The sequence below is a fragment of the Meriones unguiculatus genome, chromosome 3 (assembly GCF_030254825.1).
Source record: "Meriones unguiculatus strain TT.TT164.6M chromosome 3, Bangor_MerUng_6.1, whole genome shotgun sequence".
NCBI classification, from domain to species: Eukaryota; Metazoa; Chordata; class Mammalia; order Rodentia; family Muridae; genus Meriones; species Meriones unguiculatus.
This window is the reverse complement of record NC_083351.1, coordinates 13241578-13267634: the sequence shown is the minus strand read 5'-3', so window position 1 is coordinate 13267634 and position 26057 is coordinate 13241578. Positions and strand designations below refer to the sequence as shown.

The window sequence follows — 26057 nt, the reverse complement described above, 5'->3', positions numbered from 1 at the left end:
CTCAATACATCATTAAAGTTTATTCTCTCTTCCCATGATGCTGGAGAGAGAGAGAAGCTAGCTGTGGTCACCTGGCAGGCACCTCCGTCCTCCACAGTCTTCATCCGATCCACTAATACCTTCCTTCATTTCTCCCATGTCACTTCTTGGTTCTCCATAAATCATCAGTGTCTCTCTATTGTCTGATAGCCCCAGCATTCAGGCTTTGGTACTTTCAGGCTTGTCCTTTCAAGACAGAGGTCATTCTAAGATGCCAGATCTCACAACCTAAAGAAAACAGGCCTTGCCCCCACTGCTGAAATCACCCTGGCACAAGAGTTAAGCTGATCTGGGCTATGGTTTTGACAGCTCCTACTTTATGGTCCTACCTGTACCTAGCCCCTCCATTTTCTGGTTATGTAGGCTAACCCCATAAATCATGTAGGCTATATCTGCAAAACATGCAGGCTAACCCAGACTAACTTATGCATGTAAAACTTCCTGCCAGCCCCTGAAAACTTATAAAAGTCATGTATCTCAATTGTGAGTGGATGTCAATCTTGGTCAAACTGCCAAGCTTGTGTCTGGGTCATTCCTAGTACCTCTTACCCCAGATTTTTTGGGATCCTTTCATGGTAGGCAACCTTGGATCTTCATTCTGCCTCTGCTCCTGTCTTTGATCGTGGACCAGTCTATTCCTTTCTGTGTTATTGATCCCAAGAAAAGCAATTGCTGAATAAATGAGATGTCCCAATAGCATCCCTGCTTTAACTGAAGGGCCTAATTATGGGGGGGGGGGGGCAGTTCCATCAGCCTCCTGACAGTTTTAAGGTTTAAATGAGTGCCTGGGGCATAATGGACGTTCCATCTACATTTAATCTACATCCTCTACTACGATCATCACGACAATGATGCTAAAATATCTGCCTAGTTGATTCCAGGGGTGTATGATGTAGCTAGAGCTTAGGGTAAAAGTCTAGCCTGAGCTAGGCTCAGGCACTCAGTACCCTAATTAGATAGAGAATTTTGGAAGCAACGTAGCTCTGTGGGTAGAGCACTTGCCTAGCATACGGATGTCCTGGGTTCAATGCCTGCATTGCATAAATTGGATATGGTAGAGCAAGACTGTATTTCTAACACTCAGAAGATGGAGGCAGGAGGGCCAAGAGTGTAAGGTCACCCTCGGCTACCCAGTGAGCTTGAGGCCAGTCTGGGTTACAAGAGAACCTGTCTGAAAAAAGCAAAGAAGAATGACAAGAGCTGAGAGGTTTAAGCAACAGGCTAGGAAGGGATCCCAAGTCAATCTTGGGGTGCTGATAAGAGCTATAGATTTAATCAGGAAAAATGAAAGCAGGAGGCAAGAGAGAAGGTAAACATCCTGGTTTAGGGTGTGGGCTTGCCTATCGCTGCCTCAGTTCCGGTCCTGAATCGTTAATCTGCCATCACCAAGGGTCCAATCTCGTTTTTACAGGATGATCCGCTTCAGGTGGCAGCCTCCGAGGAGACACTCACTCTCATCCTGTGGGTGGTTCGTCCTGCCCGATTTGTTCTTCCAGGAATCCAGGGTGACTGACTGTAGGTTTAGGACAATGGCTTTTTGTGCTTTCGGTCTTGAAGGGAGATGAGGCAGGTTCAGGCAGACAAACACGCCTTAGAAACGGACTGGCCCACGCAGGCATCTGAGCCAGAGTAAAGGTGACAGACAACAAATGAAGGCAGGAATGCCAGGTTTTCGGTTGCCTGTGAGCTCAAGTTTGGAGTCAGCACCTCTCAGCAAAGGCAGCTTCTATGAAACGCCTGCTTCAGTTGGAACCATCTGAGGGAAGGGGCTCACAGTTGGTAAATACTGCCCTGGTTCACTTGACCAGCCCCTTGGCTCCCTGCCACGTGGTCAAGGGCTTACATGGATGCCTCTTTGAGCTTAATGCCTTTGCGCTGATGTCCCCAGAGGCAAGGAGGTGAAGCTGCCAAAGAGATGCTGTGGAAGTTCTGGAGGGCTGCTACCCGCCACGTCCCCAGGACACAGTGCAGAAGAGACAAGTCCACCCACCCAGCAGCCCAGCTGGACTCCTTTGTGAGGAAGCTCAGCATCACTCTACCAAGAGGCCTTAATGAATGTTTTCAAGTCTCCCTTCCTCCACCCCCCCCCCCCCCCCGTTCTAGGTAAACCCAACCCTAAGGGCAGAGCTTTCCCAACTCAGGGCTGTTTACTCTGGTCCTTTGCTACAGAGCATCTTCCAGAGTGCTGCACCTAACTCCCCTCTCATGCACTGACCACTAAGCTTCCCTTGACTTCTCTGAATTCCTGGGCCATCTGCAAAGCCTTTCTTTAGGTCACTTTTTGTGTGTCTGGGTTCCTTTGTTGCTTCGTTTTTTGAGGCAGGGCCTCATGTAGCCCAGGCAGACCTCAGCTTTCCAATTTAGCCAAGAATACCTCGAATTTCTGCTTTTCCTGGGATGGCTGTATGTACATGACTCTATGTATATGGCGCTGAGGATGGAACCCAGGGCTTTGTGCATTCAAAGCAGGCACACAGCCCACAGAGCCGCCATCTCCGTGTATTCTCTTGGGTCACAGTTATGTATCTGTCTTCATCCCTACACTGGAAGCCTTTGGTAAACAGGGTCCCCAGCTGTATCCAAAGACCTAAGTAGTTGTAAGATGGAATCTCAGATGTTTGGGTGGGTGAACAAACTGCATACAAGCAATACCCAAATCCCTCCGCCACAGATTCAGGCCACTTTCAGACAAGGTGCAAAGCATTTTGTTCGACAGAGCCAGAATCTCTGAAGCAGGTGGCCTGGTCTCCATCCTCTTCAACCAAAAAGTGCTCAGTGTGCATCAGTGCAGCCTGAGGGCATCCACTTCCCAAAGCTGCGCCAGTAAAACTGGATCAGAGTAGGGCAGTGCGTGAGTGTTGACAAGGCAAGTGTTGTAATGCCCTCTAGAGGGAGCCATGCTGGTGGTGCCCTACAGGGGTAATTCTCAAGGTGGCAGATGACAGGAAGACTGCTAGACTCGTTACAAGGTGCCGGGCAGGTCTTAACAATGGTCTGCCTGGTCACGAGACAGCATCCACGTTGCCTCTGCCAGGTCCCAGACGACTACCCAGCCAGAATACTGAGTCTAAGCACCTCTAATCTCCCATAGAAGTCCCTGAAGGGACACATCCAGGCATTCTTTCTCAGTCCCTCTCCCTTTCCCAGGTGGTGGTCAGGTATAGGCGAGAACAATCCGAGCCAACAAAGTAGCTCAGTGGTAGAGTACATGCCTAGAACAATCCACTCCCAGGCAGCAAGCAAGCAAAGAAAAACAAACTGACCTGAACTTTGCTTTTGAACTAGAATTTATTGGTGTATAAAACCCATTTCAAAGATAGAGCGGCTCGTCTTCGCGGCTCCTATTGCACCAAGTGTCGAAGATTAAAAACACAAAAATATTTGGTTCTTAAAACACTGCAAATAGCCAAGTACAGTTCTTTGGTAAATAAAAAATAAAATGACTCAGAAGAACACAATCTGTGAAAAGAGACAGCCTAGGGCAAATGGGCTCAAGACACCTGAAAATGGTTATTTCTCACCACTACGCTCCCTAGCTAAGGCGGACTTGCTAAATCTAGGGGTCATGACCCCACGGAGACCTTAGACGTCTCTAGACTGAAGCTAGAACAAGTACAGTGTAGTTAGAAAGAAGAAGGCAGACACACTGGCCCTCTTTCTAGGGGGACGGACACACCAGCATTGTGACCAAGAAGGGGAGTAGAGTGGTGAGTGCTGAGCCTAACTCAAGGCCCTTATCTCCCCTTGTCTGAGCTTAGTGCAAGTAAGGGAAGCTGGGAAGGTAGCCGCCACGGAAAAAACAAACCACCAAGAATAGGAAGACATGGAGAGCCCCACGCCAGCAGGGCTAAGGTTTCAACAGGCTCTGTCAGGGATCAGAGCAGAGGCAGAAGGCCGATGAGCTTCACTGACTGCCATGGAGGCTGAAACAGGGGCCTGAAGCATGCTCCTGTGCAAGGATCAGAGCGCAGAGGTTTCTGCCTGTGCTCGGGACAGAGCAAAGGAGCCCTGGATCACAGGTATGGCCTGCTTACTGTAAACTCACTGTGCAACTGTGTAACTGTGCAGAGAGCGTCCTCTGCACGGCCACCAGCCTTCTCCAGAAACCGAGAGACTCTAGAAAGAACTGACTGAACGAACTGTCAGAAGTTCCCCTGGGACAGAGGGCCAGGCTATCACAGCACACAGCTCTCAAAGTGCAGGGAGCCACACACCACGCTCCCACTTACGACAGAGGCCTGGCATTGCCTCCATTCAGCAGTCAACTGTTAGAACCCAAACGCGCAGCTCTACCTTCAACTCGAGGATTCCAGGCATTCCAGGCCACGGGAGATGCTCCTGTGGGAGCGCCTCTTGGACTGCTGGGGGCAGCAGGTGTGAGCAGCACTCACCCTTCAAGGAGAAGGAGGCACAGAACAGGCAAAGGAAATGACACAACTGAAGCCCTGCCGCTGGCCAGGCCCAGAGGTAAGGTGAGAAGCTGCGAGCCCACGCAGGGCTCTAGAAGGGATGCGAAGGCCACAACTCTCAGGAGGCTCCTCCTCTTTGTGCTCACACATCCTCTGCTTGAGGGGACAGAGGCCACTATCTGGGGAGCTGGGCTTCCTCTACCCAGCTGGACGTCTGAGCTGAACATTTCAGAGGTAAAATAAGGGCACTCTATGTTGTCCTGGTAAAACCCAGGTGGACAGCAGTTTCTCAGAGTGTGAAATGACTGCAAGGCCTCACTGTGAGCGCGGTCCACTGGCACACTCCGCCCGACTCTACCTGATAACCAGAGCCTGCCGCCAGCCCTGCCGCAGCAGCTCCACTTTGCCGATCCCCAGGGAGGTGGGGCACTGTGCCTGTGCCACAGAAAGGCTCCCCACTGAGCCCACTCCAGCTGCCCTGCAAGGTCAGCCCAATTCACTTCCACAATCAAAACAGGGCCGGAGTGTTTTCAGAGCTCACAGAAGAAACCACAGGCAACCCCGGTTGGCATTTAGAGTCTTCGTGCTGCCACAATTCCTGCCTGACTTTGCTCCCTGAGGGCAAATGTTCTTGTAGAAAACCCAAATGAACATCTGTATTCTCAGCACTGTCTCCTGGTAGGGCTATACCATCTGGAGGTATGGACCATGTTAATTCATCTGCCTACAGTGCAAAAGGGTTGCCATCAATTTTTTTATTTTATTTTAGCCTTAAATTATTCTTAAAATCTAGGAAACCTTTCTATACAGTTTATAAGGCCAGAGAACCGCCATGAAGCTCCGTGGCTTTTCTTTGTGGCCTCATGATGAGCTACCATGCCTAGGCAACAGCCGAGTCTCAGCCAGAAGGCTGACAGGTTCCCTTCCCTTCCCAGGGCAGCTTCTCTGAGTGTACCTGGACTGGAGGAACAGTGTTAACTGTCGTCACCTCAAAGCTCGCGAGCTGGGCCTCACCCTAGCTGCCAATGAGGTAACTGTCAGGTGCCCACTAACGTGGTAATGCCTACAGACCATCCACCTCTCACTCCGTGAACCTGAGGTAGTGAGGTCCACAGCCCGAGACTGAGCTGGGCAACACGCTGAAGCTGGGTGCAGACACCCGACTTCCAATAACCAGCATGTTAAAGAAACACACACCAACTGACACGGGAGAGCTGGATGGTGACAAGAGAAACTTGCTTAGATGAAACTGCTTTGTTCCAGAAGGCAGGAGTTACTGCCAGAGGCAGGTAACTCAGAACTAAATGCAAATTTGTAAAGAAAAGCATTCTGTATGAGCAGCTCTGACACCCAAAAGGCAGGAGGTGCCTTCCTCAGCTAGGTCAACCGCAGCTTTGTGAGTGCCCGTAGGCTGCTGAGAGCTAGCCAGAGCTTGGACTTTTAAGTGCTAGGGATGGACAGAACTTCCCACAGACCAGGCAAGCGCCACTGAACACTCTACCCCAGCCCGCCACCTCTGACTTCCGACCCTGAGGTTTTGGTAAACAACCCTGACCTTTCTGCAAGGTCCTGGCATTCTGTGGTCAAGCAGTACAAAACGGAGAGCAGAGAGCTTTCATTCATGCCCTGCCCTGGTGACCTCAGAGAACACTGGCTCCCAGAGACAGCCCCACTCCTGTCCCTTGGAGCACAGCAGCCACCGCCCTCCCTTACTGAGACTGAAGCCTGAGTCTCTAGCTGAGGAGAAAAAAAAATGCCATGTAGTTTGCAAATCTGCACAACACTGCAATGTCCTGTACGCAGGAAGCAACACAGCGTCCTGGGAGAGATTCCAGGAGACTTCTGTGTTCCAAACACAAAGTCCCAAAGCCAAACTAATGGAAAATTAAAGGACATCATTAAACTGAAGAAGTAAGCAGCCTGCTGATAAGACAACTGGATGAATCTGTGACCTGCCCAAACAGTGGAGTCTGTGTCTAGATATTTTTGTAATTTTTTTTTGCCTCTACTAACAACAAATGATTTATCTTTTGACTCAGAATACAGGATTAGTCAAAATACTGGGTTCCAAGAGGGCAACGATTTTAGTCATGATTGTTCACCCCACACATGACAGTTTAAAGCTAGCATCTACATAACCTGTCTGGGGAACAGAGCCTCTCCTTCCCCTGCCAGCTGGCCAAGCCACAGCCCATCTCCCCAGCCACTGCTGTACTGTTTAAAATACCAAATAAGGCTTAAATTAAAAAAAAAAAAAAAATCAGGAGACATGTTGTAAGCTCCCCCCAACCATAGGTGGGGAGTGAAATGGAGCCTTTTATTCTAACCCTGGCTAACCTGGAACTTACTACATTGCCCAGGCTGACCTCTAGAATCCTGCCTCTGCTTGAGTGCTGGGATTATAGGCTTGGCTCCAGCCACCAGGCCCAGCTATGTTATGGGATTTCATTTCATTTTCACATGTTAAGAAAATGTACAACCTGTACGATCAAACAACCAGATATTTCTCTGTAGGCATCTTCCTGAGTCTAGCATAGCAAAAGAAAAATATAGTTATTTAAAATTCAAGCAAGAAAAACTATTCCTATACACTGCTCCCACAGAAGTCTTTAGATCCTTCCAGGGAAAAACCTAAGAGGCCCCCAGATTCCCGTGCACATCCGGGTTCAGAGGTGTGCCACGAGCAGCACCGTGCCATCTCCTAACTGTCCAGAAAAACATCCTAAACAGCACTGCGCTGTGGGGGCTTCCCAGCAAAACCCAGCCCTCACCCATAGCCAGGCACATCCACCACACACCTGAAGAAGGGAGGGGCAGTCGCACTCTCTGAGACAAAACCAGAGACAGGAGGAAGGGAGATGTACCTGATGTCTCTGACCACCGTGAGCCACCCACCCTGCCATAGCACTGACAGGTCTGAGTGACCTGTACTGGAAGCAAAGCAAATCGTAACACGTTCCTAAGCTGGTTAACCAGGATGTTCATCCCTGCCTGAAAATGAGAGAGAAACAAAGGAAGTTGTCAGTGTGGTTTTCTAATGATTGTGCAAACGACTTCAGGAATGAAAGCAGCAAACCCACCGCACACGGCAAGAGTCCCCTCGATCCGACACGGGGCAAATAAAGCCTCCCTACCCCATGACCTGTCTATGACTCAGTATTTTGTTTGTGCTCCTGAAGGTGAATGGCGTCACCAACTGTCACACAACAAAATACTGACAAAGCTCAGGACAGAAGAGAGGCAGCTTGAGGAACACTGACTCCTGTGGGCTCGTGTGCCGGCGCCGTCAGTTGTCCCATTGTCAGAGGACAGCCGGCCGGGAAGCCTTGTCTGCAGCGTTCGGCCTCCACCTGTCAGGGCCTGGGAGTCAGATGTTCAGAGCAGCAAAGGTCTTTACCAAGGTGACCTGCGTGTTCACCTCTGCTTCGCTTCTGCTGGCGTCCCTGTGGCTGTTTCTGTTCTCCAGGGCTTTGTGGCGGTGCCTCTCCTCCTGCCGTTTCTTCTTCTCTAGTCTCTGCTGCTCCCTCCGCTGCTTGTTTGTAACCTGGAATAGACAGGAGCCATGTGGGTCACTATGGCTGTAAGATTCTGGGCCCAGATGGTTTTCTGCAAGAGGAATCATTTCTTTTCCGTTACTGTTCAAATAGTCTTCCCTTCCTGAATCATCAAATAAAATCAATCCAAATGACCCACAAAGACGGTGGCCCTAGTCCAGCAGCTGACGGATGTCGCAGAGTTCTGGAGATACTTTCCTGTCATTTAAGACTCTAGATGATGGCAATAAAGTTCTCAGATTGTGGCATCATTTTCTGCACTTTAGTGACATATTAGCTCAGAACATGCCTTTAAGACGAGTTCCAAACTGAGTAAGCTGATGACATCATGTGCACTTGGAGTCGGGGCAGGGGTGGAGGTTCACATCCGACAAGTTACCACGAGCCTCACGCACATCTAAAGACACACCCACCCTTCACCTGGAACTTCACTCAAGAAAATCATGCCAAGCGCAAAGATTTACACACAAAGTCCTTTACTACAGACGATGCAAAGACACTCTGCCGCCCTCAACAGTAGCATCGGATGGAAGGAGGCAGCTGTGCATCTGTCCGGAGGCGCTATGAGCAGGTGGCTGCACCCTCCTATTGTGACTGTGGGACAAGCTGCGAATCAGTGTGCTTCTGTGTGCCTGCCCCCAGATGCTCGGCGGTAACCAGAAAAATGCACCCTAGGGTGAAAGTCAGCTTCTCACCCCTGCTACAGAATTCCCACAGGGCCCTTGCTTCCCCACCCCCATACCTTGGGGAACTGGCTTCTGGATGCTTTGTTTTCTTCACTAGGGCTGGCCCGAGCCTTACTGTTTTCCGTCCTGCCTTCATTTCCACCCTGATTTCCAAAGAGTTTGGAGCCGCTGCCTGCCTCCTCACATGAAGGGCCACACTGCTTCACTTGGTCATCAGGCTCAAGGTTCTCCACTTCGTCTTCCAAAAAAAGGCATTTTGTTAAAACCAAGAACCCAGCAGTTACACAGAGCAATTGCAGTTAAGTGACTCCAAGATCACCCAGGTGCCCAGATCCCGGTCATTTTCAAAGCCAGGTTCCTTGAGGTGGAATTCCACTCTCAGGTCAGTGGTCAGGAAGGCTGCAGGAGGAGCGTGAAACCCCTGGCTGGCTGCAAGGCTCACTGCCAACCTTCTGCCAGCAGAGTACTGGGATTACAGGCGGGCACCACCCTGCCCGGCTTAGATGAACTTTTTAAAGATAATTTTTAGGGACAAAGCATTCATTTGTATCCCAAATCTAGAAACAAAACATGACCTAACCCTACACTGTGCGATACAGCGGCTGCTAAGATTTAAGCTAATTTAATTAAAACTCACTTAAAACGCAGGCCCAACCTCATCCCGAATGCGAGCATCCCACTACTCTGCGCAGCACAGGCACTGGGCAGTGCTGCTTGTTGTCCGGACTGGCGGGTGCTTGCAGCACTTGACGGGGACAGATGGACAGAGAGGACACTGCAGCAGTGGCGGAGATCTAGGAACAGCAGCTTGAGGGGAGCCAGTGGCATGACTACTTGAAGCTTATTTAATGTCTGAGGCAGAGACTTACTGTTTCTTTTCCCTTGGTTCATCTGAAGCACAGCGATTACTGCAGATTCGATATTGTAATTTTCAGCTTCCAGGTTCTGAACTATTAAATTAAAATCCTATCAAAGAAACAGAGAAACACTTGAGACGCTGGATGTGTCGTGCTCCTGAGCTCTGATTCATCAGTCTGATATTCACAAACATAGAACACAGGAACTGACAGAGTTCCAAGACCTCATCCACTGAAAACATCAAGTTCAAACAAGGCAGTAGCCATTTCAATGCTTTCTCTTTATAAAACTAGGCCTTTACTAGGGCAAATCCCTCTCAGATTAAACCCACTCTTTAGGATTGTGAGCATTAAAGGGTGAAATCCAGCAAACAAGAGAAATGAATTAACAGCTCTCACTCTCTTGGGCCTCTGGCATGACAGCTCTGGCAGACAGAACCTGCTGTAAGGCATAGCAGTGAGCCTCCAGCTGTGAGCCGTGGCTGCAGGGAAAGATACTAACTGAGCATCCAGTTGCATTGACAACTTTCTGGACAGCATCTTCCACTTCATCTCTCAGGCCATCTTCAAAGTCCACCCTTTTTGTCTTGATTTTTTCTTTTTTACTTGTTCCATCTTGATGAAGCATTTGGAACTAAAAGAAACAGCATAGGAACCATGGCTCCAGCAAATTCCATTTGACTCTCCGACACAGGAAGACAGCTGAACCACAAACCATCCAAACACAGGAGGAAGCATTCTAGAGACAACCGGAAGAGAACAGCGGTGGCTACATTCGTCCACACAATGAGGATGCACACAGGCTGGGAGGAACCACCCAGGAACAGCGGCCCCAAGGCACCCAAGGTCCTTGGACAGCAGTAGCTGGACAGGGACAGCAAAGCCTGACAGCACACATATGTCTCTGCTTGCTGAATACAGAGGACTGTCCCTAAATCCTCGTCTGCTGAGCTCCTGAACTTATAATGCCAGCCTTGAGAAACACATGTACTCAGCTCTCATCTGGCTGCCGCACTCTCTGCTTATCAGCAAGCTCTGAGCCAACAGACACGGTCAGGGAGCCTGGGGTGTCCGACTGCAGCAGATGCAGTGAGTCACTCCATGGTAGGTGGCTCTTAGTGCGTAAGAGAAAGAATTCTACAAGGTCTCTGGGTGTGCCGAGAGCTATCACCCATACGCTAACCAGCTAGGAAACATGAACAGAAAAAGCTCCACTTCTTGTAACAGGAATAAAAATACAAAATATCTAATAATAAAAATCAAGGGGGCTGGAGAGATGGCTCAGTGGTTAAGAGCACTGTCTGCTCTTCCAAATGACCCGGGTTCAATTCCCAGCACCCACATGGTAGCTCATAACTCTCTGTAATGCCAATTCCAAGGGCCCTGACATCTTTACACTAAAACACATAAAATAAAAATTAAATTAAAAAAATTTTTTTTAAAAATCAAGAATAAGCAAGCTGTGCCTGAAGAAACTCCCACGGATCTCACATACGCTGACAAAGCTTACCAGGTCCTAGCTAGGACCATTTAAAATTCATACAGATGGTAATTTTCCTTTAATCTATTAATCTAGCAAGATTCCAATTAAGGGCCTGAGAATGTAGTTCACTTGGTAGAATAGTTGTCCAGCATATACAAAGCCCTGGGTTCAAACCTTAGCACAGCATAGACCAGGTGTGGGGGCATGTGTCTATAACCTGAGCATGTGAGAGGCAGAAGCTGGAGAGTCAGAGGTTCACATCCTCAGCTACATATGAAATTCAAGGTCAGCCTGGGCTACATGATACTGCCTGAAAAAAAAAAAAAAAAAAAAAAAAAGCAGAAGGCTGAACCATTAAGAGCACTGATTGTTCTTCCAGAGGACCCAGATTCAGTTTCCAGCACCCACATGGTAGCTCACAACTATATGTAACTTCCATTCCAGGGAATCAAGGGCACCAGGCATGCACATGGTACAGACATATACACTCAGGCAAAACAGCCATACACACAGAATGAAAACAAAGAAAAAGGGAGAGGTGAGCGGAGCTAGAGAGACGGCTTCACAGGTTCCCAGGATGCACTCTGGATGGCTCACAGTCCAGCTCCCCAGCATGCACTCTGGATGGCTCATAGTCCTGCTCCAGAGGCTCTGACGCCCTCTCTGACCACCTTAAGCACTCTTACTTGGGCATACATACACACACACAGATCCACACACAGCACATAATTTAAGACAAACACTGAATCTTTAAAAAGATTCCAATTAGGAAAAAAAAAAAGCCAGTTTTAAAAGCAAAACAGAGAATCATAAAAACAAAATTAGTAAGTGAAAAATTGCACCAGATTTTACAGCAGACTCGTGCTAATTAAAACAGCAGGACATCAACACACAGAGGCCAGTGGAGCAGAAGCGAGCAGCTAAAGGGAGACACAAACACATATGGGACTAACCAGGAAGGAAACACACACAGCGCAAAGACAGTCTGGCTGCATCTGGTCAGCACATAAATAAGCCGGGCCATCACCCTACACCCTCACCAATATAAATCCCAAACGGAGACTAGATTTCATATAGAAACAAAGAGGCGGCAGGTGTAGGGACCCACATCTGCAGTCCTTGCCAAAGGAGACACGTATGTCTCTACTATACAAGGCAAGAGGATCACAGCAAGTTCAAAGTCAGCCTGGAGCAATCCAGGAAGACCTTGCCTCAAAAAACTAAAAGTGAAAACTAAAGATAAATAAAAACAAAATGTAACTAAGCCAAACATGGTGGAGGAAGCCTTTAATCCCAGCACTTGGCAGGCGCAGGCAGGTGGATCTCTGAGTGTTAGGCCAGTCTGGTCTACACTGTAAATTCCAGGACAGCCAGGACTAAATAGAGAGATTCTGTCTCAAAACACCAAACCAGATCAAAGCAAAATTGTAATTATAAAAGTAACACGTAACAATGGAGCCACATGGCAGAATATCATGCTGCCTTCAAAAAGATGCAGGCAGTCTTTTGTGTACTGCTTTGAATTAAACTCCAAGACACAGTAAATTTAAAGGCCACCACGCATAAAGGATCTGGGTACTTACAAGATGCTACAACTTGGGCTGAAGAAAGTATAAAAATAGCAGACATGGGTTGGAGATGGTGTGGTCACTATGAGTGCTCCCCGTGTAACCAGGAAGACCTGGATTTGGGTCCTAGCAATAATAAGCTAAACGCGGCCTGTGGCACAGCTGCAATGCTGTAGAGGATGGAGACCAGAGGACTGCTGGGTCACACTGGCTACCAGTCAGCCAAAAAATAAGCACACACACAAAAATCCCTCAAAAGTTTCAGAATCAAAGAGAACCTGCCTCAAAAGGGTAAGGCAGGGTTGACAGGAGACCCGATGCCCCCTCCGGCTTCTGTATGCACATACAGACATTGCACCAATATACTCATGAGCACATTAGCCACACTCACAAAGGGGAGGCAGGAAACAAAGCTACATAGATATCACAATCTCCATACATCCTAATGACTAACATGAAATCTACTGAGATGGGAACAAAATTTGCTTTTGTATAGCTGTTTTTATGTGCTTTTTACTTTTCTTTTTAACCTTCTGCATAGTTTCTAAATTTCAGATAATGGGCATGGATTGACTGTTAAACATAAAATTAATTTTTAAAATTCAGACAATATACATCTAGTCACAAATGCCTGCTGGGGGAGAGTAAAGGCACAACAAGCATTTGTCTCTCACCTCACTACAATGTAAGAAATATGTTTAGTTTTTTACACTTGTGTGTGTGCGCACGCTCACATCCATGCCATGACCCTTGTGTGCGCATCAGAAGACATCTTGTGGGAGCTGGCTCTCTCCTTCCACCGTGCAGTTGTTTGTCAGGCTAGGCAGCCAGTGCCTTTGCCGGCTGAAATATTTTAACAATCGGAGCCACAGCTCCCTGACGGCAACCTTTCACTGACGGCAACGGCAGCTCAAGGATGCAGCTCTGCAGCTGCTTCCAACAGGCCTGAAAGCAGAGGAGCTGGGCATCACTCACATCGGTCTGGAGATGAGCTGGCGCTTCTGAGTTGTCATTGATCCTCCGGACGCTGTCATAGTGCTCACCGTACCGGTAGGCGATGTGGAGCTCCCTCACATTGCCTTTGTCCGTACCCCGAATCTGCAGGCACAAAAGAGGATCTGGAGGGTGGGCCTGTGGGGAGTCTGGGGCCTGGCCAGGAAGCCAGGCCAGCTGCCCTACAAAGATAGACTGCGACTCTGGGTAGGGCATGCCCGTCTCTGAGCTCTCGCCTTCCCAGGCTTATAGGCCTCCATGTGCCTATGCAGCATTTGCCAATATGAAAATTAATCCATATGGAAGTGCATAAAAGCCAGGGGCAGGCCTGCAATTAAGTCAGATAAAATTAAGTTCCTGGCCTCTCAAGCGCAGAGACTCATTCCAACGGGAAGACCCAGGCGCACGCCCAGACTTGTTAGGCCTGAAGCTCAAACAGTTTGAGGATTATCCTTGAAAAACAGAAGTAAAATGTCAAGTATAAGATTTCTAGACCCTCTTGAAGACCTTAAAATAGAACCATGCAAACAGGCCTGGCATGGGTCATTAGCTATAATAAACTCACCTCCCCTTCCCGTCAAGCTCAAGGAGACTTGCAAACAGCAACAATCTCAAAACCTGTCACCCGTACCAGTTCCAAGACAAAATGCTACAGAGTGAAACCATGCTGGTCTAACCACATGGTCTGCGCGCTCACCGACAGGCATTACACTTCACCCACACCCTGGGACACGACAAGAACCAAAGCCTAAAATCATGCAAAAAACCAGACAAAACTTTAAGTACCGGGCTTGGTAGTTTCTTCCCACAACACCCAGGCCGAAGAAACAAAAGTGATTCCGATTCTGCCCCTCGGTAACTGTGCTTCCATTAAAACACCAGCTCTCCTGGCTTTTAATAGCAGTCCCAGGAAATTTGAGGTGACCATTAATTTAAACAGTCATCAAGGTCTAAAAGCAGCAAGTCCTTGGGAGCACACAAACCCCGTACAGGAAGAGCACCAGCTTGTGTAGTGGGATGCCGAGCTCGGGAAGGCGGTGAGCCTAGCCGGATACACAACACAGCCGCAGCACCGTGTCTCCCAGAAAGAACGCTGACGGAGGAAGTGCCTCACTCTGTCTTCAGGTGACAAAGTTCCTAAAGCACGTACATTCTTACTAACAACGCATGCGTATTATGAACAGGCGTCAACTAGAAGAATCACCAAAATTATTAGGAGCCACATTCACAGGCAGCTATGTAACAGGCCTGTCACTTGCTGCATTATACATGCAGACCACTCACAGGAGCACACACCAATGCAGGAGACAATGCAGGTTTTGGTCTCCATGCTGAGTCTCAGCCAACTCATCACTAATGCAGGAGCTCAGAACCGTGATGCTCCACCAAGCAGAGAAGAGCTGATGCGAATACATTGAAATACACACTTCCATTGTTTCGAAAGTCACAGACCAGAGCACCGCAGAAACAGACTTGAAGAGATGTGAGAATCAGGTAACTGAGGAATGTCACAGTTATCTCAGGGAAAGCAGTCTCTGGCGTGGGTTTCTCCTAGCTAGCCTCCTCACACCGTGTACTCAAGTGTCCTGACAACTCTGCCTACCAAGTGTGCTAATGACAAACACCAAAACTGGAGGTGACTGTGTTCTCAGCCAGCAGAGCACGCTTACGAGCACCCACCGAAAACAGGGTCCCCTCTCTGCCATCAGGACACCTGGCAACACCGGGCCAAGGACATGGATCCTGGCTCCCTCCTGCTCACAGCATCCCTGACGTGGATGTTCTCACTAGCCCGGCCAGCATCTGCTTTGCTCTGTTCTTGTGTAAATCTGTTCAAAGGACACTGTGCCAGGTACAAAAGGCTCCAGGCTTCACTTGTGACAGAAAGGCACAGCCGTGAGGAAGACAATCGGGCAGTGGCTCCCGGGGGCTGGGAAGGAGATAGAGAGACAGTGACCGCCCAGAGCAGGCACCGACTTCTTGGTGGAGTGGAGCTACCAGATGCTGATGGTGGTGTTCCGCCACAGCACTCAACTACAAGCCAGAAGAGAGTGAATTCTGCTATAAGTAAGTTATATTTCTAGAACCTGGATCCTCTTTCTAAAAGAAAAGAGGACAGGCCACGAATAAGGGAATTACAAAATAGTGCTTGCAGGCAGCACACCTATGAGACAGTAATGTGTGTAGTGGGGTGTGTGTGTGTGTGTGTGGTGAGTGAATTCATGCAGATGTGTTTACCATGTATTGAATGTAAAAACACTGTGACGCACCCTCCAACTACATGCCCACGTGTGGGGGGACTGGCAGACACAGTTAACAGACTGTTAACAGTCACGATTCTGTCAGCGTGACTCTCATGCTCTTACCATAGGGGTTTTCCTGAGTTTCCTGGTTTTCTTCAATTAAAACACCTTACCTTTCCAGTTAAGAAAAGGTTCAAAGTGGTGAAGTAGAGCAGCGGGTCGGTGAGGGCATGTGCCTTGCTGGAGTGATCCACAAATGACACAAACCCTCTGAATTCTGGGAGAATGAATGAGGAGGGGGGTGCGCACTCAGCCAGTGACCTTTGACCGCCCATGCTCTAGAATGTTGAGTTTGATGGGCTGACAGATGAAGTTAATGCAGCATGCAAAGAGAGGGGGAAGGAGCTGAAGGGACCCTTTGCAGCAGAGGGGGTAGCGTGTCTCGGCCTGGAGCAAACATCTGCTATAAAATCTTTATTGTAGAAAAAAACAAAACACAGAAATAAAGATGAATAAAAGCAGCACTCTACCGTTCAGAAAACACTTTTTAGTCATTACGGTGAATATAGTCATTATGATAAATTTTATGACGCTTCTCTACTCCTAAAATACACACACAAATCACAGGGGAGTGGACACACTTCAAAGCTACAATTTGTGTGTTCTAAACATTTATATTCTAAAATAATTTAATAGAATCATCTGAAGGATTTCCAATTAGGTTCCGTCCCCAAATTACCCACTTAGCTGACTGCCAAGTAACATCTCCAGCATCATAAACACTTCGCACTCATTCTCCAGATTCCATTTGCACCCAGCTAGGCGGTAGTTCCAAATACCACAAGATCCCATCTTTGGGCTCACGGCCCAAGCTACTCTCTGGAGTTCAGTATCACAGCTGAACCCGATCATCTAAGGACGTCCCCAAAGCTAACTTACGGGTAAATTCCTACACAGGTGACCTACCTGCCACAAAGGGGCATTAAGCTGATGGATCACCACATTCAACTGATGGTTTCTTGCAAAGGCTACAATTGCATCATTGCCAGCAAAAGTACCAGGCTTTGCCAAACTGGCCACTGCATGGAAACAGGAGAGAAAAATGAAGTGTTTATGATGGAAAGTGCAAATGCAAACATGGTTGGTATTTACGTAGCTGCAAGCAGTGAGAAGCAAGAACGTGCGCCCGCACAGTCCAACTGTCGGTCTAGGAAGTCAGAGGTGAACAAATGCAGGGGTGCTTGCTACAAGAAGGATCTGCTGGCTAATTCCCTCAGGAAACGCTGCGTGCTTCTAATCTGCCCAGCTGTATGAAAGACATGGAGTGTGCGACGACGGAGTAAGGGCAGCGGCTCACGTTAATGGACACTACATGCGCGTGTCAAGCAGGGCTCTGACCATTTCTCAGAACTGTCAGTTAACCATCACAGCAGTGCTCTGGAAGGATTATCACACTTGTCACTAGAAAAATGAACAGACTGAGGTGAGACCACAGAGCCTGACATGGTGAGCTGAGCTTTCATGCCAGCAGCTGACTCCACAGCCCTGGCGTGGGCTACTCTGTCACTCCGCCCTGGAGAAGATTACAATCAGAATAATATGGGCAATGCTGATTACTGATAAATGCTTCAGCAAAGGGCAGCTCTGGCCTTTACCCCAGGCTCCTGCAAAGTAACCTCCAATCCTTGGGAATTTCTAAAAGAGAAAGGCAAGTCTCTCTCTTTTGTGATGGCTCTACACTAAAGCTGCTAAGAAATAATACAGCAGCCATGAGCTACCACTAAAAAAAAAGAAGAAAAAAAAAAAAAAAGAAACCACCTCTGACTCTGAAGCTGGAGTGAGCAGCTTCCCCGCTGACAACACTCTGTGCATGGTAGCTCAGAAATGCCACGAGCATAAAACTTCCCCAGGACAAAGCAGCATTGTGCTTGCACTGGACCCTGATGGACTGAGTCTCCGGCTGGTTCCCTGTGGTCTGTTCCCTTCCCCCACGAAACCATAGCTGGCAGGAGAGCTCCTGCGAATGGGGGGGGAGAGATGAGGGAAACTTTGCACAGCTGTGCTCTCAAACCCTAGCTTCCTGTCAGAAACACGAGCATGCGTGTGTATGTATGCGTGCGTGCGTGTAGGGGGTGGAAGATGATGAGTATTACATCAACTGCTAGCCTGAGACTACTAAACTCATGCTCCAAGGCCAAGCAGGAGTTAAAAGGAGCAATGGATGATATTGCAAACAGAACAAGAGACACTGTGGACAGCACTGAATTTCAGGAAACTGGACTGCAGAGAGAGAGGGAGGAAACATGGTGAGAAATGGAGAGAGGACAGAAATTGAAAAATCACAGGTCCTGCAGGGCTATAAGAGGCTCAGTCCTCAGATAGGTAGGAACCAGAAACAGATTTTGAAGGAAAACAAACTTATATCACAACTCTGACTGTGCTGTAGAACACACTGAAGAGATCCAGGGGCCATAAAGCCAGTCCACACTGCACTGAGGGCACCTGGGAAAATGGCTAGCACACCTGAGTTTCAGAAGCGTGTTCTAGTTTCATTCTGTTGCTGTGACAAACACAGTGGCCAAAAGCAACTTGGAGGAGAAAAGTGCTTATTTCATCTTACCCGTCTAGGTCAATCCATTACTGCAGGAACCTGGAGGCCAGCTCAGGAAAAAAGAAGCTTGCTGGCTCATCTCTGAGCCTATGCTTAGCTAGCTCTTACACAGCTCTGAATCAGCAGCCTAGGGATAGAGCCACCCACAGTGGGCTGGGCCTCCTTTATCAATTAGCAATCAAGACAATCCCCAATAGACATGTGCACAGGCCTGCTGAATAGAGGCAATCTCTCAGCTGAGGTTAGATGGAACATCTGTTCCCAGGTGACACGAGGTTATGTCACGTTGACAATAAAAACTGACCAGCATAGGTGGTAAGAAGAGAAAACCTGCTGAGGAAATGGGGGAAGAGGCAAGGAATAACGAATGGGTAAGTAGGAGGAGGCAGGGAGATGAAGCATCATGAACAGCAAGAGTTCTGATCTGGACATTTGTACAAATGGGGAGAAAGAGTGGTGATTCTGAAAAGCCACAGTCTAGAGGGTGAGAGTAATCCTGAAAATAAAGCCTACTGCCAAGGTCACTAGGTCCTCACCACTTAGGTGACACATGCGCTTATTAATCCAGCAAATACTTCATGAATGCCTCCAAGTGTCAGGTGTGGCTGGATCTGGAACAAAGGCATGACACCATGTCCCTGAGAAACTTAAGGCACACAGACATTAAAGGCCCAAAACTGTGGTTAAGAGAGATAAAGACAATGGGCCTGACCTTCAACACAGAAGAACACAGGCTCCCCACTGTTTTCCCTTTCTGCTCTGGAGTCAAAGCCATTTGTCACCTCTTTGATGCTCACACTTTATAGTGCTCAGCCATGCAGTGACATTTCAAGAAAACATCTTTCCCCTGCTCAACTAAAGTGATTTCACATCAGCAACTGAAGCTTTGCGCTCCCTGTTCTGATCCACTTCTACACCCCAAATCCATTACAAGACCTTCCCTGAGGATGTTCAAGTGGAATTCAGACCAAGTTTCATACAAAGTTACACTGAAAAGTGTTTTACTTATTTAAACAAGGCTGGCTTCAGACTCCTGATCCTCCTGCCTCAGCCTCCTGAGCGCTAGGACACAAATACACCTGCACACCCAGAAACATGATTTGTGTATAAACAACACAAAGCTCCAAAATCTGCCCCCCCCACGCACAAACACACACACACACACACACACACACACACACACAAACCTGTAAATGCTAACGCTGAAACTGCCGGCTTGAAAATCGATCCCAGGAAGAGGGCCACCAGAACTCAGTGACAGGTACGGACTACCTACCCAGAGCTCCATATGCACTGGGGTCACAGACAGTGTCCCCAGACATGCCCTCCCCCTGTCCTCTATGCTTAGAGATATTGTTAAGCAGGAACTTCAACTCCCTGATCTCCTCATGAGTACACTCCTCCAGCTGCTCTGGGACTGGCCCCTTCACATCGATCTCAGAACTGCCAAGATGGAGAGCCTTGCTCCTCACCAGCCTCCGCACCTAGACTTGCTCTCCTCCATTCTCAATGTGGCCCCACACTGTCATCAAAACAGACTATGCTGCCTGCTCCTGGTAAGACACAGATGTAAGCCCGGAGTGGGGTTGCTGGCTGAGGGTGGGGATGCGGCTCAGTTGGTAGAACGCTTGCATGGCGTGCAGGAGGCTGTGAGTCCCATCCATGGCATCCCATAAACTGGGTGTGGTGGAACATTTGGGAGGATCAAAACGTCGGGCTACACACACACTCAAAATTAAAAGAAAAAAGGCATCTATAAAACATACATTTGTCAGTGCCTGGGATAATAACAGATTCTTAGCAATGATTTGTCAAAACTAATATTGGAAGTTTATATATATTTCTGGTAGATTTTTGTCAAATTAAATTACAACTAATTAGAATGATTAAAACTAAAACCAATGACTTGCCTCAAAAAAGGGGCGGGAGAGAGTTGTATTTAGGGTTTTGGTGAGCTGTTAACATGGGCTTTCTGGTTTCATTTCTCTAGTTATAAATACATGATTACTTAAATATAACACTATCCACAGCCCCATCATCCTCAGACAGCTAACTCATGAAGAATTTAATTTTATTATCTAATAATAAAATAATTTAATCTTCACCAAGAAAAAATCCTTTCAGGTGCTTTAATATCTTTTTTACAAAATTTTAAAAGCAGACTAGAGAGATGGCTCAGAGGTTAAGAGCACTGGCTGTACTTCCAAAGGTCCTGAGTTCAATACCCAGCAACCACACGGTGGCTCACAACCATCTAAAATGAGATCTGGTGCCCTCTTCTGGCCTGCAGGCACACATGCAGGTAAAATACAGTAAAAATAATAACTAAATAAAATATTTTTTAAAAAATTTAAAAGCAAGGGGGAAGAAAAGACCCACCAAAAACCGCTAAAGTGCTTTCCATGCCTGCACCTTGTCCGCGAGTGGACTGCTTGAAAGGCAGACTCCATAGTCTGCTTGAAAGGCAGTCTCCACACTAGCTTACAGCCTATCTCCCCACCGGCTGGTAAGAGGTCACAGAGTCTGGTCAATCATCATGGCTCCTGCTTCTTTTTCTTTTCTTCGGGAGGTGATGATGTTGAGTGAGGATCAAGCCCAGGGGAGACAAGCACCCTCCCTGAGCCACACCCCTAACTACCAACACCATCACTTGTATTCAGGGAGACCTACCTCAAAATTTACGTATTCGTTGGCTGCACAGTTTGGGCTTATCAGACTATGCAAATAAGTGTTTGCTGAGTAAATGAATGGCATAATTTACCTAAGCAAACCCTGGCAGTAGGGGCAGGTGCTGGGGGGCTGATTGCCCAGCAGGGCTCCTGAAGGACCCAAGGTCCCACAGTGAACCTACCATGCTTCTCAAAAGGAATGTCATCTTCCACGAAGGGCTCGAAATCTTCGCGCTGCCTTATCATGTAGTCCACCGTCTCCTGCCGGTGCTTGAGATGGTTCCGGGAATGACCCTCCAGCTGATCGCCCAGAGCTCTGAACAGGCAGTTGCTGTCAAAACAAAGATGCTGCTCAAGGTCTGTCAAAAAACAGACTTAGTTCATCTAACATGCCTGGCTGTCCTCAAAGGAGCTCGGGGAGGGGACACCTTGGCTCTTCATAGCAGACGCTGTGGGGAGGGCTCTAGGACAGACCCAGCCAGCCTCATCAGCACACACTTGAGAGGCAGCAAATAGGATTTTTGTCCCGGCTTACCAGCTGACTGGCTCAAAAAAAAAAAAAATCTAATTACTCAGGGCACCTCAGTTGGTTCAGTGGTGGAGTTGATAACCAGCGCCTTAATCCAGGGTACAGGCCTCACAAACCACTCCAGGCCTAACATCAAAAACTCCCTTCCAAAATGATGTCACAGTTACCGATACCTTCCTGGACCAAGCCTCACTAAAACTGCCCAGACAGGACACCACTCATTCAGTACGTAAGCAACAGCGGCTTACGAAGCTGCTAAAACACAGAGAGCTGTGCCACGTCTGAGAGCAGAGGAGGAAGCACCCCGACAGTTATGCCATGGAAAGGCATGAGCCCTTGCCTGCTCACCTTGGCACCAGGGAACAATGCCACTGTTAAGCACTTTGTTTTCTAAAATTAAAATGCTAGAAATATAGCTGGCAAGATGGCCGGTGGGTAAAGCGTTGGGTCCAAGATGCAAACCTGGGCAACCTGGCTCCAGTCATGATTCTTCCAAACATTATCACCAGAATATTAGCTGCAGTTACCCCACGTACAAGTAATATTCTTTTCATTTACCGTACTTTATTTGAGCCCACTAAAAACAAGTCAAAAACAAAAACAAAACAAAAAAAAAACAAAAACAAAAAACAAAAAAAACCCACTGCAATTACTTGATTTTCTGATGGGGCTACAAGGCAATGACACAAGAAACATAACAAACAGTACAGTGGCCTGGGTTCCCTTAGGAAGCCCTGAAAACACTGCAGATGCTACTGAGCACAGCATCACAGCCCTAGGGGCCTCCCAGAGTTCCGGCTGCTCCCCAGAGTTCACGCTCTCACCACTTCAGGGTAGCTGGGCTACTTGGTGCTCACACCATGGACACCCAGGGCCACTCTGTCGGAAGGAATGTCCTGCTCTCTGCCAGTCCTTAGAGCATCCTCAGGCTCTGTCCACCAGATGCCATGAACGCACCACCTCCCTCCTCACCAGCTGTGACAACCAACAATGTCCCCAGACAGTCCCAACTGTCCCCTGGGAGGCAAAACCATCCTGGCTCGAGAACCACTGCACTTTAGGGATGCACAGATGGAAGGTCGTGCATTTGAGTTCAGAAAAACAACCAATTACAGAATGCTACAAGGAGCATGCCCACAGCAAGTCGCCATCTTGGGCCAGAACAGAAACAGTGGAAATGGTAACTATTTTTATATTAGCAAAGCTTCACTATACTTTAACCCACTACTAGTCAACAAATATTAATGCATAAAATAATCTGTTAGCTGGGCAGTGGTGGAGCACGCCCTTAATGCCAGCACTCGGGAAGTAGAAGCAGGTGGATCTCTGAGTTCCAGGCCAGCCTGGTCTACAGAGTGAGTTCCAGAACAACCAGGGCTATATATAAAACCCTCCATCTAATTTAAAAAAGGAAAAAAGGGGGGGAGGAAGAGAAAAAAAGGAAGGAAGGAAGGAAGGAAGGAAGGAAGGAAGGAAGGAAGGAAGGAAGGAAGGAAGACAGACTCTCACAATCTGTGGTACTTCCCAAACCACCACATCCATGGGAAACATCACTCTGCAATGATGGAGGACAGCAGCACAACACTAGAACAGCTGAGCCAGCCCTTCAGATGTCGCCTAAGCAAAGGTTTGTATACGGCAGGAGGCTAGCTTCATGAAGCTGCCAAAGAACAGACTGGGAACTAAGGCGGCCTCTGCCCCTCACTTCCTAGAACTACTCTTTTAAACCGTGCTCCCCTCCCGCTGTACAACTCAAGCTATCGGATTCCGTGTAGTCACCCCACAAACGCAAACTCCTATTGCTCCTTCTTCAAGTGCTCAAGCATGGTTCCTTCTGTGAGGCATCTTGCACATGGAAGATACAGACTCCTTGCTGGCTTCATAAGAAAAGGTCTCCATTTCCCTCTCAACAGCACCACTATAATGAGTTATGAAGATTACATCCAACTGCTTTCCCATATCCGCTTCCCAATAATAGCCCAGAGACAGAGGAAAGTGGGTCTCTGTAAGTTTGAGTCGGTCTACATAGTAATGAGTTCCAGGATAACCAGGGCTACAAAGAGAAACACTGTCAAAAAAAAAAAAAAAAAAAAAAAAAAAAGCATGATGATAACTGACGGGTATGCTTGTGCACTTCTGTTTTAAATTATGAATATAGTAAATATTGAGCTATAGCTCTACAGCACGCATGCATGGGCTTATTCCTTGGCTGTTTGTTTTTCTAGACAGGGTTTCTCTGTGCAGCCTTGGCTGGCTGTCCTGGAACTCACTCTGCACAGCAGGCTGGCCGGAACTCACAGAGATCCACCTTGCCTCCCAAGTGCTGGGATTAAAGGCACCACTACCCCTCGGTGGTTTTTAAGGATATAAAGGGGCCCAAAGACCAAAATATACGTGCCCCACTTTTATACACCTCCCTGCCACGAATCCTTCTACATCTCAATCACCATCCTGTTTCCAGAACTCCATTTTTGGCAATGCCTGAGGATTAACTGAAGAAGTCTGCTGTCTTAGGGAAGGAAGGAAAAAGGAAGTACTCCCAAAGGTGCCCAGAACCTCTTGAAAGTCCTCTCACTCTGCACTGCTGTTCATGAGCAACTGTGGAGTACCTATCCCCCCCCCCCCAATGTATTTAGGACATACAGAAACCATGCCCAGTCTGACAGATACAACCCAACCATTTTCAGAACAGCCACACGCCTGGGTCCACTGCATTCAACGGATGCTTTTTGTTTGTTTGTTTGCTGAGACCAGATTTCTTTGTATAATAACTTTGGCCCTATTTGTAAGCCAGGTTGGCCTTGAACTCAGAGAGATCAGCCTGCCTCAGCCTCCCAGTGCTGAGACTAGGGATTAAAGGGCGATGGCAGTACACCTTTAATCCCAGGAGACAGCTGTAGTTGAAGGACAAATTCAAACTAAGGCTGTCCAGGTTTCTTTGGCTTTCTTGTTTGTTTGAAATCCTCTCACTCTATTGGCCAGGCTGGCCTCAACCTCAGAGCAATCCCCCGGCCTCAGTGCTAGCATTACAAACAGGAGTCACCACATCTAGCTTTGTCTACTCCTTAGCTGTAGCCTATTTACTCTTCTGCAGCTCAACCTGACCACTCATGGTGAGCACACTTGGAACACTACACCTAGAAGTTGGGCTCCCTTGGACCTGCTAATCCATTCCTCTCCCCGCCTCTTTACCCTCTTCCTTCTCTCTCCCCTCGCTCCTGGACGCACGTCCCCTTTCCGTAAATCCTTTCCCTCACCTTCCTACATCCCTCTTTCCAGCTGTCACCCTTGTTTCGGGTTCCCCAAAGCAGCTGGCCGGGGATTTTCATGTCTTTTGCTTGGGGAACCCAAAGCGTGGGGAGCAAGAAGTGGGGAAGCTGCCTTCAGCTCTCCGTCCGCGTCACCCCTGTGCAGAAGGGGTGGCCCAGCATGACATCGAGAGGAACCTAGGTCCCTTGCCATTCGGCTTCATGACAGCTGCACCTCTTAGACCTGCCCCGGACCCTCGGGGAACCTGAGACAGCGTTCCACCGGGCTCAGCCCCAGCATCCCTCTCTCGAAGGCTGACCCTACGCATCCCCAGCGCCGCTCCCCGCACCCCCGACCCGTCTCACCCGTCCCCCGGCACCTCCCGCAGCTTCAGCCCCAGGGCCTGCAGCTGGTTGGCGAAGCTCACAAACTCTTCTTCGCAGCCGCTGCCGCCAGGCTCCGGCCGGTTCCGCCGCTCCTTGGCCAGCGCCCGGCGCGCCGCCCGCTCGTCCCGCTTGCGCTCCGCCTCCGCACGGCGGCCACCGCTGCCCGGCCGGCCCTTCGCCGCTTGCTTCCGGGACATGGCAGCGGCTCACGGCCCGCCGCGGAAGGAGCCGGAGCCGCAGAGCGCGGGGCCGGAGTCTCAGCCGCCGGAATCAAAGCGGACGACAGCAGGCGACAGCGGCGCGGCCACTGCGCCGGCGCGGTCGCCTGGCATCTGGGTCACGTGTCGGTAACCCCGCCCTCTCCCCCCCTCCCCGGAGGACTGGGGAGGCAGACACCATAGAGAGAGAACTGGGCGAGCTAGAGGAGCACCTGTCTTGGTTGGGTCTCTTCCGCCCCCTCGTGGTGGGTAGTGCCCAGTGAGGAGCTGTGGGACCAGACAGGGAACATCAAGGGGCTAAGGATGTCAGAAGAGATAGAGTCAAAAGCAGGTGCAAAAATTCGAAAAAGGAAGGAAATTAAGACGGGTGGCGTGGGGATGTGCTTGCCTAAAATGTGCAAATCCGAGTTCGATTCCACACGTGCGCATGCGTGCACAACCACTTAGGAAGATAGTTCAGTCCATACAGCGCCTGCCCGACAAGCATGAGGACCTGAGTTCGGATCTCATCATTCACTTTAAGAAGGACGGGCTTGTCAGTGAGCCCCAACACCGAGGAAGCG

The 26057-nt window shown here is 48.7% G+C and overlaps 1 protein-coding gene across 5 annotated transcripts; it reads right to left on the bottom strand.

Annotated features, from left to right (window-relative positions):
• Nucleotides 1-3308: 3308 nt before the first annotated feature.
• On the bottom strand, nt 3309-25594 carry Otud3 (OTU deubiquitinase 3). Of its 5 annotated transcripts, none has more exons than XM_021630754.2 (8): nt 25256-25594; nt 21295-21443; nt 16799-16911; nt 13572-13694; nt 10048-10179; nt 9558-9654; nt 8745-8926; nt 3309-7992 (listed from the first exon to the last, which is right to left on the bottom strand). In XM_021630754.2, the coding sequence occupies exons 1-8, from the start codon at nt 25471-25473 to the stop codon at nt 7816-7818; spliced, it is 1191 nt and encodes a 396-aa protein (XP_021486429.1). In that variant the 5' UTR covers nt 25474-25594; the 3' UTR covers nt 3309-7815. The 5 variants fall into 5 exon arrangements, with proteins under 5 accessions (XP_021486429.1, XP_060235183.1, XP_060235182.1 ...); XM_060379200.1 differs by having other exon boundaries at nt 25270-25394; XM_060379199.1 differs by lacking the exon at nt 10048-10179.
• Between the last annotated feature and the right edge of the window lie 463 nt (nt 25595-26057).